Raw genomic sequence first — 13,901 nt, forward strand, 5'->3', positions numbered from 1 at the left:
GGGGTTATGGTATGGGCAAGCATAAGCTATGAACAACAAACAATTGCAATTTATTGATGGCAATTTGAAAGCACAGAGATACTGTGACGAGATTCTAAGGTCCATTGTCATGCCATTCATCCGCCGCCATCACCTCATGTGTCAGCATGATAATGCACAGCCCATGTCACAAGGATCTGTGCACAACTCCTGGAAGCTGAAAATGTCCCAGTTCTTCCATGGCCTGCATACTCACCAGACATGTCACCCATTGATCAAGTTTGGATGCTATGGATCAACGCATATGACACATGTTCCAGTTACGCCCAATATCCAGCAACTTCGCACAGCCATTAAAGAAGAGTGGGAGAACCTTCCATAGGCCACAATCAACAGCCTGATCAACTCTGTGCGAAGGAGATGTGTAGTGGCGCATGAGGAAAATGGTGGTCACACTGCACAGTGATTTTATTTAGTGTGGGGGATTGTTTTAGGTTAGGGATCTTTAATGTTAAGATCTCAATTTCATTTAAACATTATAACGTTCACACCCCTAGACAAAATAACTCTTAAGATGGTCCTCCAACTGTGTGAGTGTTGACCACAAGTGTCCCAAGAGTAGGCCTAAATGCAACCATGAGCTCAGCAACTGAATTCATTAACAAATATATAGATCATAGGGGTTTAAAAATATACTTACGGTCTGCAGCTTCTCACAAGTGTTTTCAAAACGTTTTCCACCGAGCTAGAAACAGAGAGGGAGGAGAGAGAAAAGGAAAGAAAGGTGAGGCATCAGAACAGAGACAGATGTGTCTAAGGTGACTTAAATCAAACAATGAACACACTGAACACACCAACGCAACTAGGACAAGGATGAGTGACTGACTACAGGTACAGCCAAACCACGCATATCAAGTGTAGTGGGAAAAGTCCTGGCTCGCTACTCCTTTAGGGTGTGGTCACTACCAGTATGTTCATATGTTATGGTGCCTGTAATGAAGCAGTAGAGATTAGTGTATGTACCGGATCAACTCAAAACACAGATGAAAAGTAAGGGATGTGTTGGGCAGGTGTGTACATCCACACAGCAAGGGAATCGAGGACACACAAACTGGCATAGCATGACAAAAGGGACTACAGAAACACCCGCCCCCACACAATGTGACTATTCCAGGGCCATTCAACCTTTGTCCTGGATGGCCATGTGCCAGCAGTGTAACAGCAGCACATGAATGGTACCTAATTAACAGATTTACTCTGTTCATTCACAATCATCAGAATGAAGTCTTTTATCGGGCTTGGGAAAATGTCTTGGAGGGAAAATGACTAGGTCTGAGGCTTTATGTAAACAGTAGGACTAGCCGTTATTACTTGTAATGAATGCTGACCTTGACAGTGGAGATAGTTGCCCAAAAGGCAGATGCCCTCAGCCATTGTCTGAGGCTTTTTATCACCTAGCCTGACTAAACAGTAAACATATCTGGGGAATGTAACGGAAAAGGTTTACCAACAGAAAGTGGTTTGGACAAGTTCAAGTAGTCCCTTGAAATGAGCACAACTTACTGCCATTGTCCATTTTCTTCTGTTTGGTGCCTAAATAATAAAACCAATACTAGGCCTCCATTACAGGACTTCTGACTGCTGTGGTTTTGGTTTGGTTACTTTTATTTTTTTGGCACAGTTACAATAGGGCCTCTGTATATAATGGCTTGTAAAGGTTAGACTCGTGTGACTAAACTCAGTGTCACATAAGTGTCAAAAGATTTAGCTGAGGACCAATATAATCCCAGCCGTTAGGCTCAAACACCCTCAATCCCCTGCCTTGCCCTCCACTCGTACATGCACGCTGAGCTCAAGACATGCGTTCTAAACTGCCCCTCTGTCCCATTCAACCGCCCTCTAAGCTCTGTTTCATTTAGGTATTTTTCAAATCTACCTGATTGCATTGCTTTAATTCAATAGACTAATGGGAACTACAACGAGCGATTTCTGCCAAGGGCTCTTGGCTTTGCATCTCAGGGCTTGAGTGAGGAGAGCCTAATCTCTCCTTTCTCCTGAAATGTGCACTTGTTCACTTCCCTTTATGGAGTTCAAAGGAAATGATTGCTAGGCCTATATTGAAACTCCCTCTAGCCCATTCCAACACAAATAATTATTTTAAATTTGTGGGAAGTAGTGAAAGAATGCACACTTTAGGAGGAAGGAGAAATTTGTGGGGGGGGGGGGGGGGGTGACTTCAGAATGGGCTAGGCTACTCTAGTGGGTCCTGCTGCAAAACCTACGTGGTCAATCCACCAAATCATATGGGACTTGACAAAGGGGGAGGGGGATACATAGTCCAGTTAGATGCAGTGCGACAGTGTCCAATATGAGAGAAATGTTAACATTGCTTTTTGGTTCATTTGTAGTTGATTTTATGTCAAACAAGCTGAGTGGGGGTGTCCAGTGTGCTTTTTGGTTCATTTGTAGTTGATTTTATGTCAAACAAGCTGAGTGGGGGTGTCCAGTGTGCTTTTTGGTTCATTTGTAGTTGATTTTATGTCAAACAAGCTGAGTGGGGGTGTCCAGTGTGCTTTTTGGTTCATTTGTAGTTGATTTTATGTCAAACAAGCTGAGTGGGGGTGTCCAGTGTGCTTTTTGGTTCATTTGTAGTTGATTTTATGTCAAACAAGCTGAGTGGGGGTGTCCAGTGTGCTTTTTGGTTCATTTGTAGTTGATTTTATGTCAAACAAGCTGAGTGGGGGTGTCCAGTGTGCTTTTTGGTTCATTTGTAGTTGATTTTATGTCAAACAAGCTGAGTGGGGGTGTCCAGTGTGCTTTTTGGTTCATTTGTAGTTGATTTTATGTCAAACAAGCTGAGTGGGGGTGTCCAGTGTGCTTTTTGGTTCATTTGTAGTTGATTTTATGTCAAACAAGCTGAGTGGGGGTGTCCAGTGTGCTTTTTGGTTCATTTGTAGTTGATTTTATGTCAAACAAGCTGAGTGGGGGTGTCCAGTGTGCTTTTTGGTTTTCAACATGCAACATAGACAAATTCAAACCAAAAAGAGTGCCTCAATAAAAAAACACAAAAGAGAAGCGTTGTCCTTACCACCTCTGAAACAATTTTATCATTACGTGTTTAGAGGAAGCACGAGGCCGTAGGGAACTGAATGTGAGAGGAGACAAAGGCATAAAAACACATTCAGATTCACACTATGAAAAGCCAATCCATTTCAATTAAATACATCCCAAAAAAATGACACCTTTTTTGTACTGCAGCAGCACAGCGCACATTTGATTTTAGATTTTTTTCACTGCTCGTTTTCTTTAAAAACAAAGAAGGGCCAAGCATCAGTAAACAAACAGTAGCAGCTTGCTTCCCTTGGTGAGAGAGCTGATGACTGTTATGTGCTAGCAAGGCTTTGTAGTGACACACAATGTTCCCATAGACCCATACAAGAGCACCTCGCACTGCTTGCTGGGAGAAAAGGTGGGGGGGGGGGGGTTCCACTAGATTCCACAGCCAAAACTTGCTATATCGTAAAAAGCCATTAAAACAAACATTTGCTTTTAAGACTTAATTTAAGGTTAGGGTTAAGCACAAGGTTAGCAGTGTGGTTAAGTTGGGGATATGTTTAAAATAAAAACAAATCTACAAGATAAAAATTTTAGAAATAGGCGGGGTTTACAACTTTGTGGCTGTGGAAGCTAGTGATGACCAGGGAAGGCAGCTCTAGGGCTATATGCCACCTGGGGGTAGGTACAGATTTTTCCACATTCAGAAATTAGCCCAGGCAACAACTGGGGGCAGGGACAACAGAACATATGTGCATGTAAGAGAGGATGCATCGGGGGAGGGGGGGGGGGCTGAACTGTATTAGGCAGTACCATAGCAATAGGCAGTACCTATACAGCACCAACAGATACCAACATATTATAGCAATGTTTTTCACAATAAACCAATTTGTAACACCACTAGAGATTGAGGGGTGAGGTCCATTTCAAAATAAAAGGTAATATCGATGAGTCTACATCATCGTGCGAAGCGGGGCACCGCCACCTTCCTGCTTTTAGTATCTTCCAAGCATCCCTCAAGGAAGGGCTCAAAATGGGAAGAACCAATAGTGGCAGTCTTGGATGACTTTTGGATGTCATTGTGTTGGCGACTCTAATCGGGAAGTGTATGATGATGTCATAACACAGACTTTACCTTGAAGGTTTTACAGCTAAGTAGGTTGGTTTCAATGTGTCAATATGCAGAGTTATTTTTTATTTTCAAAGACTGTTTTAACCGTGCTGGTAAAAGAGAAGAGGGGCGTACTTGGGGAACCAGTTTAGTCCCAGGTGTTCAGTCTTTGAGTAGAGGATCCTGTCTTGCAGCTCATACAGGGGTCTCCAAGGCAACTCAAGATCCTCCCGCGACAGCAGCTCTCTTTTCCTGTCAGAAATAAGAGTAGGAGGGGTTAAAACATGTAAAAGTAATTCATTTAAACTGTCTCTGTTGCCTCAGAGCTTCACACAATTAGGTGAGGGCAGGCCTCAATTTACAGAGAGTATTTCAACTCTTAAATGTGAGCGACACTTGAACTTCTCACACAATTATGAGGAAAACAGTAGACCCGCCAGTCACTGACAAACAAATAAATAAAGTCAGTTTAGAGTCCTATAATGTGACATTGATTGATGAGGATGGTAAAGACCTTGCATCATACTGGTCTCAAGCTTGTTGATGGGGTTTTGTGTGTTGTTTACTTTAGGAGGTTGAGTGTGCGAGGCCCTCCATGAGCGAGCGAAGCCCATCACTGTGTGTGTAGCAGTAGCCCATGCTAACGTGAAGTTGATGAGGCGGGCCAGACCTCGCATCATGCCGATCTCCAGCATGTCAATGTGTGTGTTTGCATGCGTGACCGTGTGTTTAGCCCATGGGTCTTACTTAAGGAGGTTGATGAGCAGCCGGGCTAGTCCTTGCATCATACTGATCTCCAGCTTGTCGATGGTGATCAGCTCGTACAGCAGCTGGATAAACAGCACATGGTCCTCCTTGCTGAACTTCCTGCCGTACAGCCGCATGTACCTACAAGAGAAGAAAAGCTTTAGGCCACAGCCACAAAGACGCAAGAACGCGGATTAAATCATATTCATTCAACAACTGTCGCTTTTTACCAGTCAAAAGTTCAATTCAACTATTCTCGGACGAATTGAATATCCAAAAAGGACTAAAGCATAGTGTGTTTGACAGACTATCAACTCCGTTTACCAACATCTGTCAAAGGAGGACTCCCACTGGAAAAATAAGGAATTTTCAGACACAAAATGTGTGGCCGCAGCCATGGGGCTAGGCCTATAGCTAGCCTGAAAATCCACGGTTCAAAGTGAGCTGGCCAGGGAATAATAAAATGCTTGACTTCTTGTATTGCGCAGAATGGACAGAAAGAGCGTTGGGCTATCCCTATGTATAAAGTTAAATATAATATAAAGTTGCTGCTGCACAATAAATATGTGCAAACGCCACAGAGACTCATGCTCCTGAACAACAAAAACAGCTTCATGGGTATAGCCTAGAATAGAGCAGGTGAATAAGAAATGTAGTACGAGGGTTTTTCTTTATTTTTACTCTTTTCTACATTGTAGAATAATGGTGAATACATCAAAACTATGAAACAACACATATGGAATCAGGTAGTAACCAAAAAAGTATTAAACAAATAAAACTATATTTTAGATTCTTCAAAGTAGCCACCCTTTGCATTGATGACACCATTGCACACTCTTGGCACTCTCTCAACCATGTTCATGAGGGATGATTTTCCAACAGACTTGGAGTTCCCAAATATGGGAACTGCTTTTCCTTCACTCTGCGGTCCAACTCATCCTAAACCATCTCAACTGGGTTAAGGTCGGGTGATTGTGGAGGCCAGGTCATCTGATGCAGCACTCCATCACTCGCCCTTACAAAGCCTGGAGGTGTGTATTGGGTCATTGTCCTGTTGAAAAACAAATTATAGTCCCATTAAGCGCAAACCAGATGGGATGGCGTATCGCTGCAGAATGCGGTTGTAGTCATGCTGGTTAAATGTGCCATGAATTCTAAATAAATCACAGACATCGTCACCAGCAAAGCACCCCCAGACCATCTCCTCCATGCTTCACGGTGGGAATCACACATGCAGAGATCATTCGTTCACCTACTCTGTCTCACAAAGAAGATGGCGGTTGGAACCAAAAATCTCAAATTTGGACTCATCAACCCAAAGGACAGATTTCCACAGGTCTAATGTCCATTGCTCGTGTTTCTAAGCCCAAGCAAGTCTTCTTATTGGTGTCCTTTAGTAGTGATTTCTTTGCAGCAATTTGACCACGAAGGCCTGATTCACGCAGTCTCCTCTGAACAGTTGAAGTTGAGATGTGTCTGTTACTTGAGCTCTGTGAAACATATATTTGGGCTGCAATTGAGGCTGGTAACTCTAATTAACTTATCCTCTGCAGCAGAGGTAACTCTGGGGTCTGGCGGTCCTCATGAGAGCCAGTTTCATCATAGCGCTTGATGGGTTTTGCAAAGTTCTTGAAATTTTCCAGATTAAGACATGAATGTCAGTCAAAGTAATGATGTACTGTCGTTTCTTTTTGCTTTTTGAGCTGTTCTTGCCATAATATGGACTTCGTCTTTTACCAAACAGCCCTATCTTCTGTATACCACCCCTACCTTGTCAAAAAACAACTGATTGGCTCAAACACATTGGGGAAAGAAATACCACAAATTAACTTAAGGCACACCTGTTAATTGATGCTAGGCCTTTAGCTAGATTCCGTTTCAAGGAAAGCAACTCCCACACACAAAGCTTGCAAAGTAACAATATTGTATTAAACCTAGGCCTAAATTGCCTAGGTCCCAGTGACTCAGTCATAGCCTGGTTGGACATATGCATTGACATGTAGGCTTAGTCCCAAATGGCACCATATTCTCTACACAACACAGACAGAGTAACCTGATGTAAATGCTACAACATTAACAAGGTGTGAAGACACTGTCTAAGTGCAGCTATTTCCATAAACCAGGATGGAGCCTATACATTTGGAACAGGTCTCTTCTGATTTGGGGAGCTCTGACGAATGCCTTACATTCAGAAGTTCTGAAATGGTTCACACAAAACTGTGCATCGATCTTTGTCAATTGTATAGGCTATTCAATACTGAAGGTATAGGTCTGGGGCACGTTCAGCAATAGGAAAGGGGGATAACTAGTCAGTTGCACAACAATACATTCAACTGAAATGTGTCCTCCGCATTTAACCCAACCCCTCTGAATCAGAGAGGTGCGGAGGGCTGGCTTTATCGACATCCACGTCTTTGGCGTCCAGGGAACAGTGGGTTAACAGCCTTGCTCAGGGGCAGAACGACAGATTTTTACCTGGTCAGCTCTGGGATTTGATCTAGCAACCTTCCGGTGACTGGCCCAACACTAACCACTAGGCTACCTGCCGCCATACCCAACGTTCATATAGAAATATAGTACGCAGAACAAACATGCATATCTGACATGCAGAATAAGGAATCAAATCAAATGCATTTGTCACATGCACCAAATACACCGTAGACCTGTGAAATGCTTACTTACAAGCCCCTAGCCAACAATGCAGTTCAAGAAATAGAGTTAAGAAAATGTTTACTAAATAATTTAAAAAGTAACAAAGAAAATTACAACAATAATGAGGCTATACACAGAGGGTACCAATACCGAATCAATGTGCAGGGATACAGGTTAGTCGTGGTAATTTGTACATGTACACTACTGTTCAAAAGTTTGGGGTCACTTTGAAATGTCCTTGTTTTTGAAAGGAAAGAAAATATCAAATTGATCAGAAACACAGTATAGACATTGTTAATGTTGTAAATGACTATTGTAGTTGGAAACGGCAGATTTTGAAAGGAATATCTACATAGGCATACAGAGGTCCATTATCAGCAACCATCCCTCCTGTGTTCCAATTAGAAAAGCCTTTTGCAATTATGTTATAACAGCTGAAAACTGGCCCTCTTTAGACTAGTAGAATATATGGAGAATCAGCATTTGTGGGTTAGAGTAGACTCAGAATGGTCAGAAAGTACTTTCTTCTGAAACAGTCTATTCTTGTTCTGAGAAATTAAGGCTATTCCATGCGAGAAATTGCCAAGAAACAAAGTGAATATGCATAGATAATAAACAGCGAATAGCAGCAGTGTAAAAACAAAGGGAGAGGGGGGGGGGGGGGGCAATGTAAATAGTTAGGGGCACAATTTGATATATATTTTTATGGCTCAAGGGTGTAGAAGCTGTCAAGGAGCCTTCTGGACCTAGACTTGGCGCTCCAGTACAGCTTGCCGTGCGGTAGCAGATAGAAAGGTCTATGACTTGGGTGGCTGGAGGTTGACAATTTGTTGGGCCTTCCTCTGACACCGCCTAGTATAAAGGTCCTGGATGGCAGGAAACTTGGCCCCAGTGATGTACTGGGTCGTACGCACTACCCTCTGTGGACCCATGCCAAATCGTTTCAGTCTCCTGAGGGGGAAAAGGTCTCATCATGCCCTCTTCACAACTGTCTTGTTGTGTTTGGACCATGATAGTTTGTTGGTAATGTGGACACCAAGGAATTTGAAAAACTCTCAACCCGCTCCACTAAAGCCCCGTCGATGTTAATGGGGGCCTGTTCGGCCCTCCTTTTCCTGTAGTCCACGATCAGCTTCTTTGTCTTGCTCACATTGAGGGAGAGGTTGTTGTCTAAGACATCATCCCTATAGGCTGTCTCATCGTTGTCGGGATCAGGCCTACCACTGTTGTGTCATCAGCGAACTTAATGGTGGTGTTGGAGTTGTGCCTGGCCGTGCAATCATGAGTGAACAGGGAGTACAGGATGGGACTAAGCACACACCTGAGGGGCCCCAGTGTTGAGGATGAGGGGCCCCAGTGTTGAGGATCAGCGTGACAGATGTGGTTGCATACCCTTGCCACCTTATGAACACTGTGGTGTTGAACGCTGAGCTGTAGTCAATGAACAGCATTCTCACGCAGGTGTTCCTTTTGACCAGATGGGAAAAGGCAGTGTGGAGTGTGATTGCGTCATCTGTGGATCTGTTGGGGCAGGGTGGAGTGGGTCTGGGGTGTCCGGGAGGATGCTGTTGATGTGAGCCATGACCAGCCTTTCAAAGCACTTCATGGATACCGACCTGAATGCTACGGGGCGGTAATTATTTAGGCAGGTTACCTCCGCTTTCTTGGACACAGGGACAATGGTGGTCAGCTTGAAACATGTTGGTATTACAGACTCGGTCAGGGAGAAGTTGAAAGTGTCAGTGAAGTCACTTACCAGTTGGTCAGCGCATGTTTTGAGTACACGTCCTGGTAATCCGTCTGGCCCTGTTGCTTTGTGAATGTTGACCTGTTTATAAAGGTCTTGCTTACATCAGCTACGGAGAGCGTGATCACACAGTCATCTGGAACAGCTAGTACTCCCATGCATGCTTCAGTGTTAGAGAGAGTGCATTTCTTGTTTTCCTTTTATATTGACGACGGTATTGTCCGGTTGAAATATTATAGATAATTTAGGCTAAAAACAACCTAAGGATTGAATATGAACATCGTTTGACATGTTTCTATTAACTTTACAGAAACAATTTGGATTTGTCTGCCTGTTTTGACTGCGTTTGAGCCTGTGGATTACTGAAGAACAGTTAGTTAACACACACACACGGAAGCAGCGGTCTAAGGCACTGCATCTCAGTGCAAGAGGCGTCACTACAGTCCCTGGTTCGAATCCAGGCTGTATCCCATCCAGCCATAGGGCGGCGCACAATTGGCCCAGCATTGTCCGGGTTTGGCCGGGGTAACCCGGAATAATTTTGCACGCCCAATTTTTCAGTTTTTGATTTGTTAAAAAAGTTTGAAATATCCAATAAATGTCGTTCCACTTCATGATTGTGTCCCACTTGTTGTTGATTCTTCGCAAAAAAATACAGTTTTATATCTTTATGTTTGAAGCCTGAAATGTGGCAAAAGGTCGCAAAGTTCAACGGGGCCGAATACTTTCGCAAGGCACTGTATGTATATATTTTTAAAACTGCTCAGTTTGGCCGGCTCTAGAGTGTCTTGGTGGTTCCAGACTTCTTATATTTAAGAATGATGGAGGCCACTGTGTTCCTGGGGACCGTCAGTGCTGCAGAAATGTTTTGGTACACTTCCTCAGATCTGTGCCGACACAATCCTGTCTCGGAGCTCAAGGACAATTCATTTGACCTCATGGTTTTTGCTCCGACATGCACTCTCATCTATGGGACCTTATATAGACAGGTGTGTGCCTTTCCAAATCATGTACAATCATTTGAATTTACCACAGGTGGACTCCAATCAAGTTGTGGAAACAGGATGCACCCGAGCTCAATTTCAAGCGTCTTGGGCTCCGGTCCAAACACTTAAGACACATCCTGTCCTCTTAACCCTCAAATTAAGTGGACACTTCTGATGACGTATCATGACGTCTGACAAGTATACACTTGCAGGGCAAGGGAAGGAGAAATGATTTTTAAATTAACCACCCTTGGCTGGAAATTCATTACTTGTTCATCCCGCGATGATCGTGTTTTCAGCCACAGGTAGCTTGTGGCTACTTTATATGCGCTTCAGTCAATTATGAATGCATGTCTGCTTATATTAAATATATTATTAATATGCCTACTCTATGATAGCTAGAAAATGTATTAGCTAACTAACGTTAGCCTGCCTAGCTTGAACTTCTTGAAGGAAAATGTTATTTCCACAATTTCCTAAAGATAAAAAGTAAAATGTTTTTGTTTGGTTAAGAGACGCGTTTGTGCCGTCATGTGCATTAGTAGCACAATTTCTAACTTATTGCATTTGTTTTTACTTACACTTGAATGTTCATTTCTCCATTGATGTTGTTAAGTTTTCACTGACTTTTCTTAGCGGATGTACAATTGTCGCAAAATGGATTATGGGAAGTTTCAGGCCCGAGTGAACACAATTGTACACTCGCAACGCCGACCAAAAACGAGGGCTGAGGGGCTTACGTTGTAAACTTCCTTAGCTTGGCTAATAATTTGGACCGCCTTGCAAGATGGCGACGGGGATTCCCCCAAGGGCATAAAGCGAGGGTAAGTGAACGACGAGGGTGTGTCTTTTATGCGTTTGGACCGCAACCATAGCACAGGGTCTGAACACTTATGTAAATAAGGTATTATTTTTTTATTTTGTATAAACTTGCAAAAAAAAACTAAACTTGTTTTCGCTTTGTCATTAGGAGGTATCGGGTGTAGATTAGCAAGATATTATATATGTATATATTTTTAATCAATTTTAGAATAAGGCCGTAAACTCAAATGCACTGTATGTGTGTCACCAAATACCTCAGAAAACCACAGAATTTAAGTGTGACTGCATGTCATTAAAGGACTGGCAGTGATAAGGCTATATGTGAACAGTGAGTGTGAAAGCAAACATTGAACAATTAGTGAGCCCTGAGCTAGGGACTACGGTAATTTGGGAAGCCTACTTGTGTTGTGTAGTTATGACCAGTAGCTGAATGCCACGTGACAGCAAACCTGAACTCCCAACTGGAAAATAATATTGATTATATTTAGGAATGTTGGGGTAAATTAAGAAAAGCTTGTTTCACTTTCTGAGAATGTTTGGTTTTGTAGTCTCTAATCAATACAGCTAGCTAAATCATGGGACTCTGATGTAAAACCATCAACACATATATACAATCTAATGGGACGACCCAAGAAACCTATTTATTTATTTAAACCAAGGCTGTTGTGATCACTTGCTAAGACTTCACGTGCTTCTGATACAGTCAGTGACTATGCAATGCCTGGCCAATTTAGCCAGCCTAAGTGAAGGCATGGTTTGTTAAAAGGGATTTGGGCAATAGGGTCATGTCAGTGACATTGGGCAAAATCGTTTTGCTTAGCCCGGTGTCCCGGGTGAGTGGACATTTCACTTTGGACCAATGAAATGGTCTCAATTGAGTAAACCCCGCCTAGCCGAGCAATGTAAAACAAACTCGCTCAGTGTCTCAAGTAGCTAACTAGCTGGGCCATTAGGGAACATGGCAACTGATGTTAGAAATATAGAGTAATGACTCTGTGGCAAGTTACCGGTAGTACAACCAACGAGTTAAGACCACAAGTATGTTTACAAACAAGATGCTTAGGGAGTATTAGCCAAGTTAGTTAGCGTCATATTCTAATGACACAGCAATTGGTAGCATGGCGTTGCTTATGGCCACTGCTAACGTGAATCATATCGTGATTTATGACATGGTATTAGTTATGTTGCTTGCTATCTCGGACTTAACATTTTAATGTTTACTCTCTGCTGCATGGCTATGTTAGCATTCTTACACGTTTGAGCACAAAACACATCTAGCTAGCTACCTCACGTAAGAGCTTGTTTCTTGGCCTGGCTAATCCTGCTAGCTAGCTAAATCCACAACCGCCGCCCAGTCAGTGATGCCAACACCGATCAAATAGTTAGCTAGCTACCGGTGGGCAGCCCACTCGCTCCAACGTAAAACGAGCCTTAGCTAGCTATTGGCAGCTTCTAAACACCATTTGGCAAAAGAAAATGTATTATGTAGCTAGCGACTCAAATTAACTTAGAGTAGATGAATGATTAACTTCGTGCTTCTACATCTGCATTGCTTTCTGTTTGGGGTTTTAGGCTGGTTTATGTATAAGCACTGACATCTGCTGATGCAAAATTGACTTTATAAATACATTTGATTGATTAACTAGTTATCTACAGTAGCTATCTAGAAAGCCAGACAACTGAACTGGGTTAGCTAACGTTAGCACTTACGTGGAAAGTTTCCTTGTCCAAAACAAGACACCCGGCCATATCTCTCGAAGCTGGACAGCCCGGCCCAAGTTTCCTTTGATTTTACCCAAAAGGTCATTGGATTCCTCGTCTAATATATCCGCGTATGGAAGAAGTTTGTTGTAGACGATGTCTTTTTGAGGGACAAATCCTAATTTCTCCGACACGTCTTCTTTCATATTACAATTTCCCAAATGTTGGTTGTGTTCTCTTCGTTGCTTGACAAGATAATGTAGTTCACTAACGTTGGCTCGTAGTATATCAGCTAGCTTTGGATGATCAGTTTGTATCCTTCTGTGTAACTTCGTGATAACGTTAGCTTGCTAGCTACAACATCTTAATGTTTCCTTTGTAACACCATGCTAGCTAAATATCACACTTGGGCATTGATATGGCTACACAAAAATGTAAATATCCAATTCAGTCGAATATGCTTTCTTGAAAGAGTGCGTTAGCACTTAAAATGGGTTCCTTCTAATTTAGCTAGCTACTTATATCCATCTGATTACTTTCAACGTTTCTTTACCAGACACCCATCCCACGCAATCGGCTCCTCCCCTACAGTCATTTTCGCAAGATACAATAATTAGATGTTTCTTCTTCTTCTTCTTTGGGATTGGGTTGGCGGATCGTAAAGTGCATACACCGCCACTTACTGTACTGGAATGTGAGTCCATTCACGGTCAACCTACATTCAATTATTTGTGATACGTCGCCATTTAAAAAAACAATCTCAAGCAAAGTCGATGAAAATGTTTTTTTCTTATTTTATGGGTTTAATGGCGAACTACACATTGACAAAAAACGAAAACTTCCTTAATTTCCATATCTCCCTTCTCAGGTTCTATGACCAAGGTCCTAGGCTAGGAATGGTACGACTTGTGACAAAACTATGCAACTCCTCCACCGAGCAGTGGCGGTTCTAGACCATTTCAAACTGGGGCCAGTTGTACTGTTAAGAGGGGCCAGTTACATTAGACGTATTGTTGTCATATCGTTTTCTTCACTGCATTGCAGGCATTAGACGCCAAAATACCATGTTCATAATCATTCAACAATTTATTTGCATTTTCTG

General features: G+C 42.6%; 1 protein-coding gene across 2 annotated transcripts in view; it reads right to left on the reverse strand.

Annotated features, from left to right (window-relative positions):
- Positions 1-13,702, reverse strand: part of LOC110499326 (proteasome activator complex subunit 4B) — a 71,884-nt gene extending 58,182 nt beyond the window's left edge. Inside the window, exons 1-5 of one of the 2 annotated variants that reach the window (XM_036956185.2) lie at positions 12,809-13,702; positions 4,892-5,032; positions 4,280-4,396; positions 3,068-3,124; positions 680-724 (exon numbers count right to left, since the gene is read on the reverse strand). In XM_036956185.2, coding sequence (XP_036812080.1) covers positions 680-724; positions 3,068-3,124; positions 4,280-4,396; positions 4,892-5,032; positions 12,809-13,005 — 557 coding nt within the window. In that variant the 5' untranslated portion in view covers positions 13,006-13,702. The remainder of the gene's footprint in view (positions 1-679; positions 725-3,067; positions 3,125-4,279; positions 4,397-4,891; positions 5,033-12,808) is intronic. The other variant, XM_036956186.2, reaches the window with a different exon arrangement.
- Between the last annotated feature and the right edge of the window lie 199 nt (positions 13,703-13,901).

Source organism: Oncorhynchus mykiss, chromosome 20 (genome assembly GCF_057628025.1).
Source record: "Oncorhynchus mykiss isolate SJ-2025 chromosome 20, ASM5762802v1, whole genome shotgun sequence".
Taxonomy (NCBI): Eukaryota; Metazoa; Chordata; class Actinopteri; order Salmoniformes; family Salmonidae; genus Oncorhynchus; species Oncorhynchus mykiss.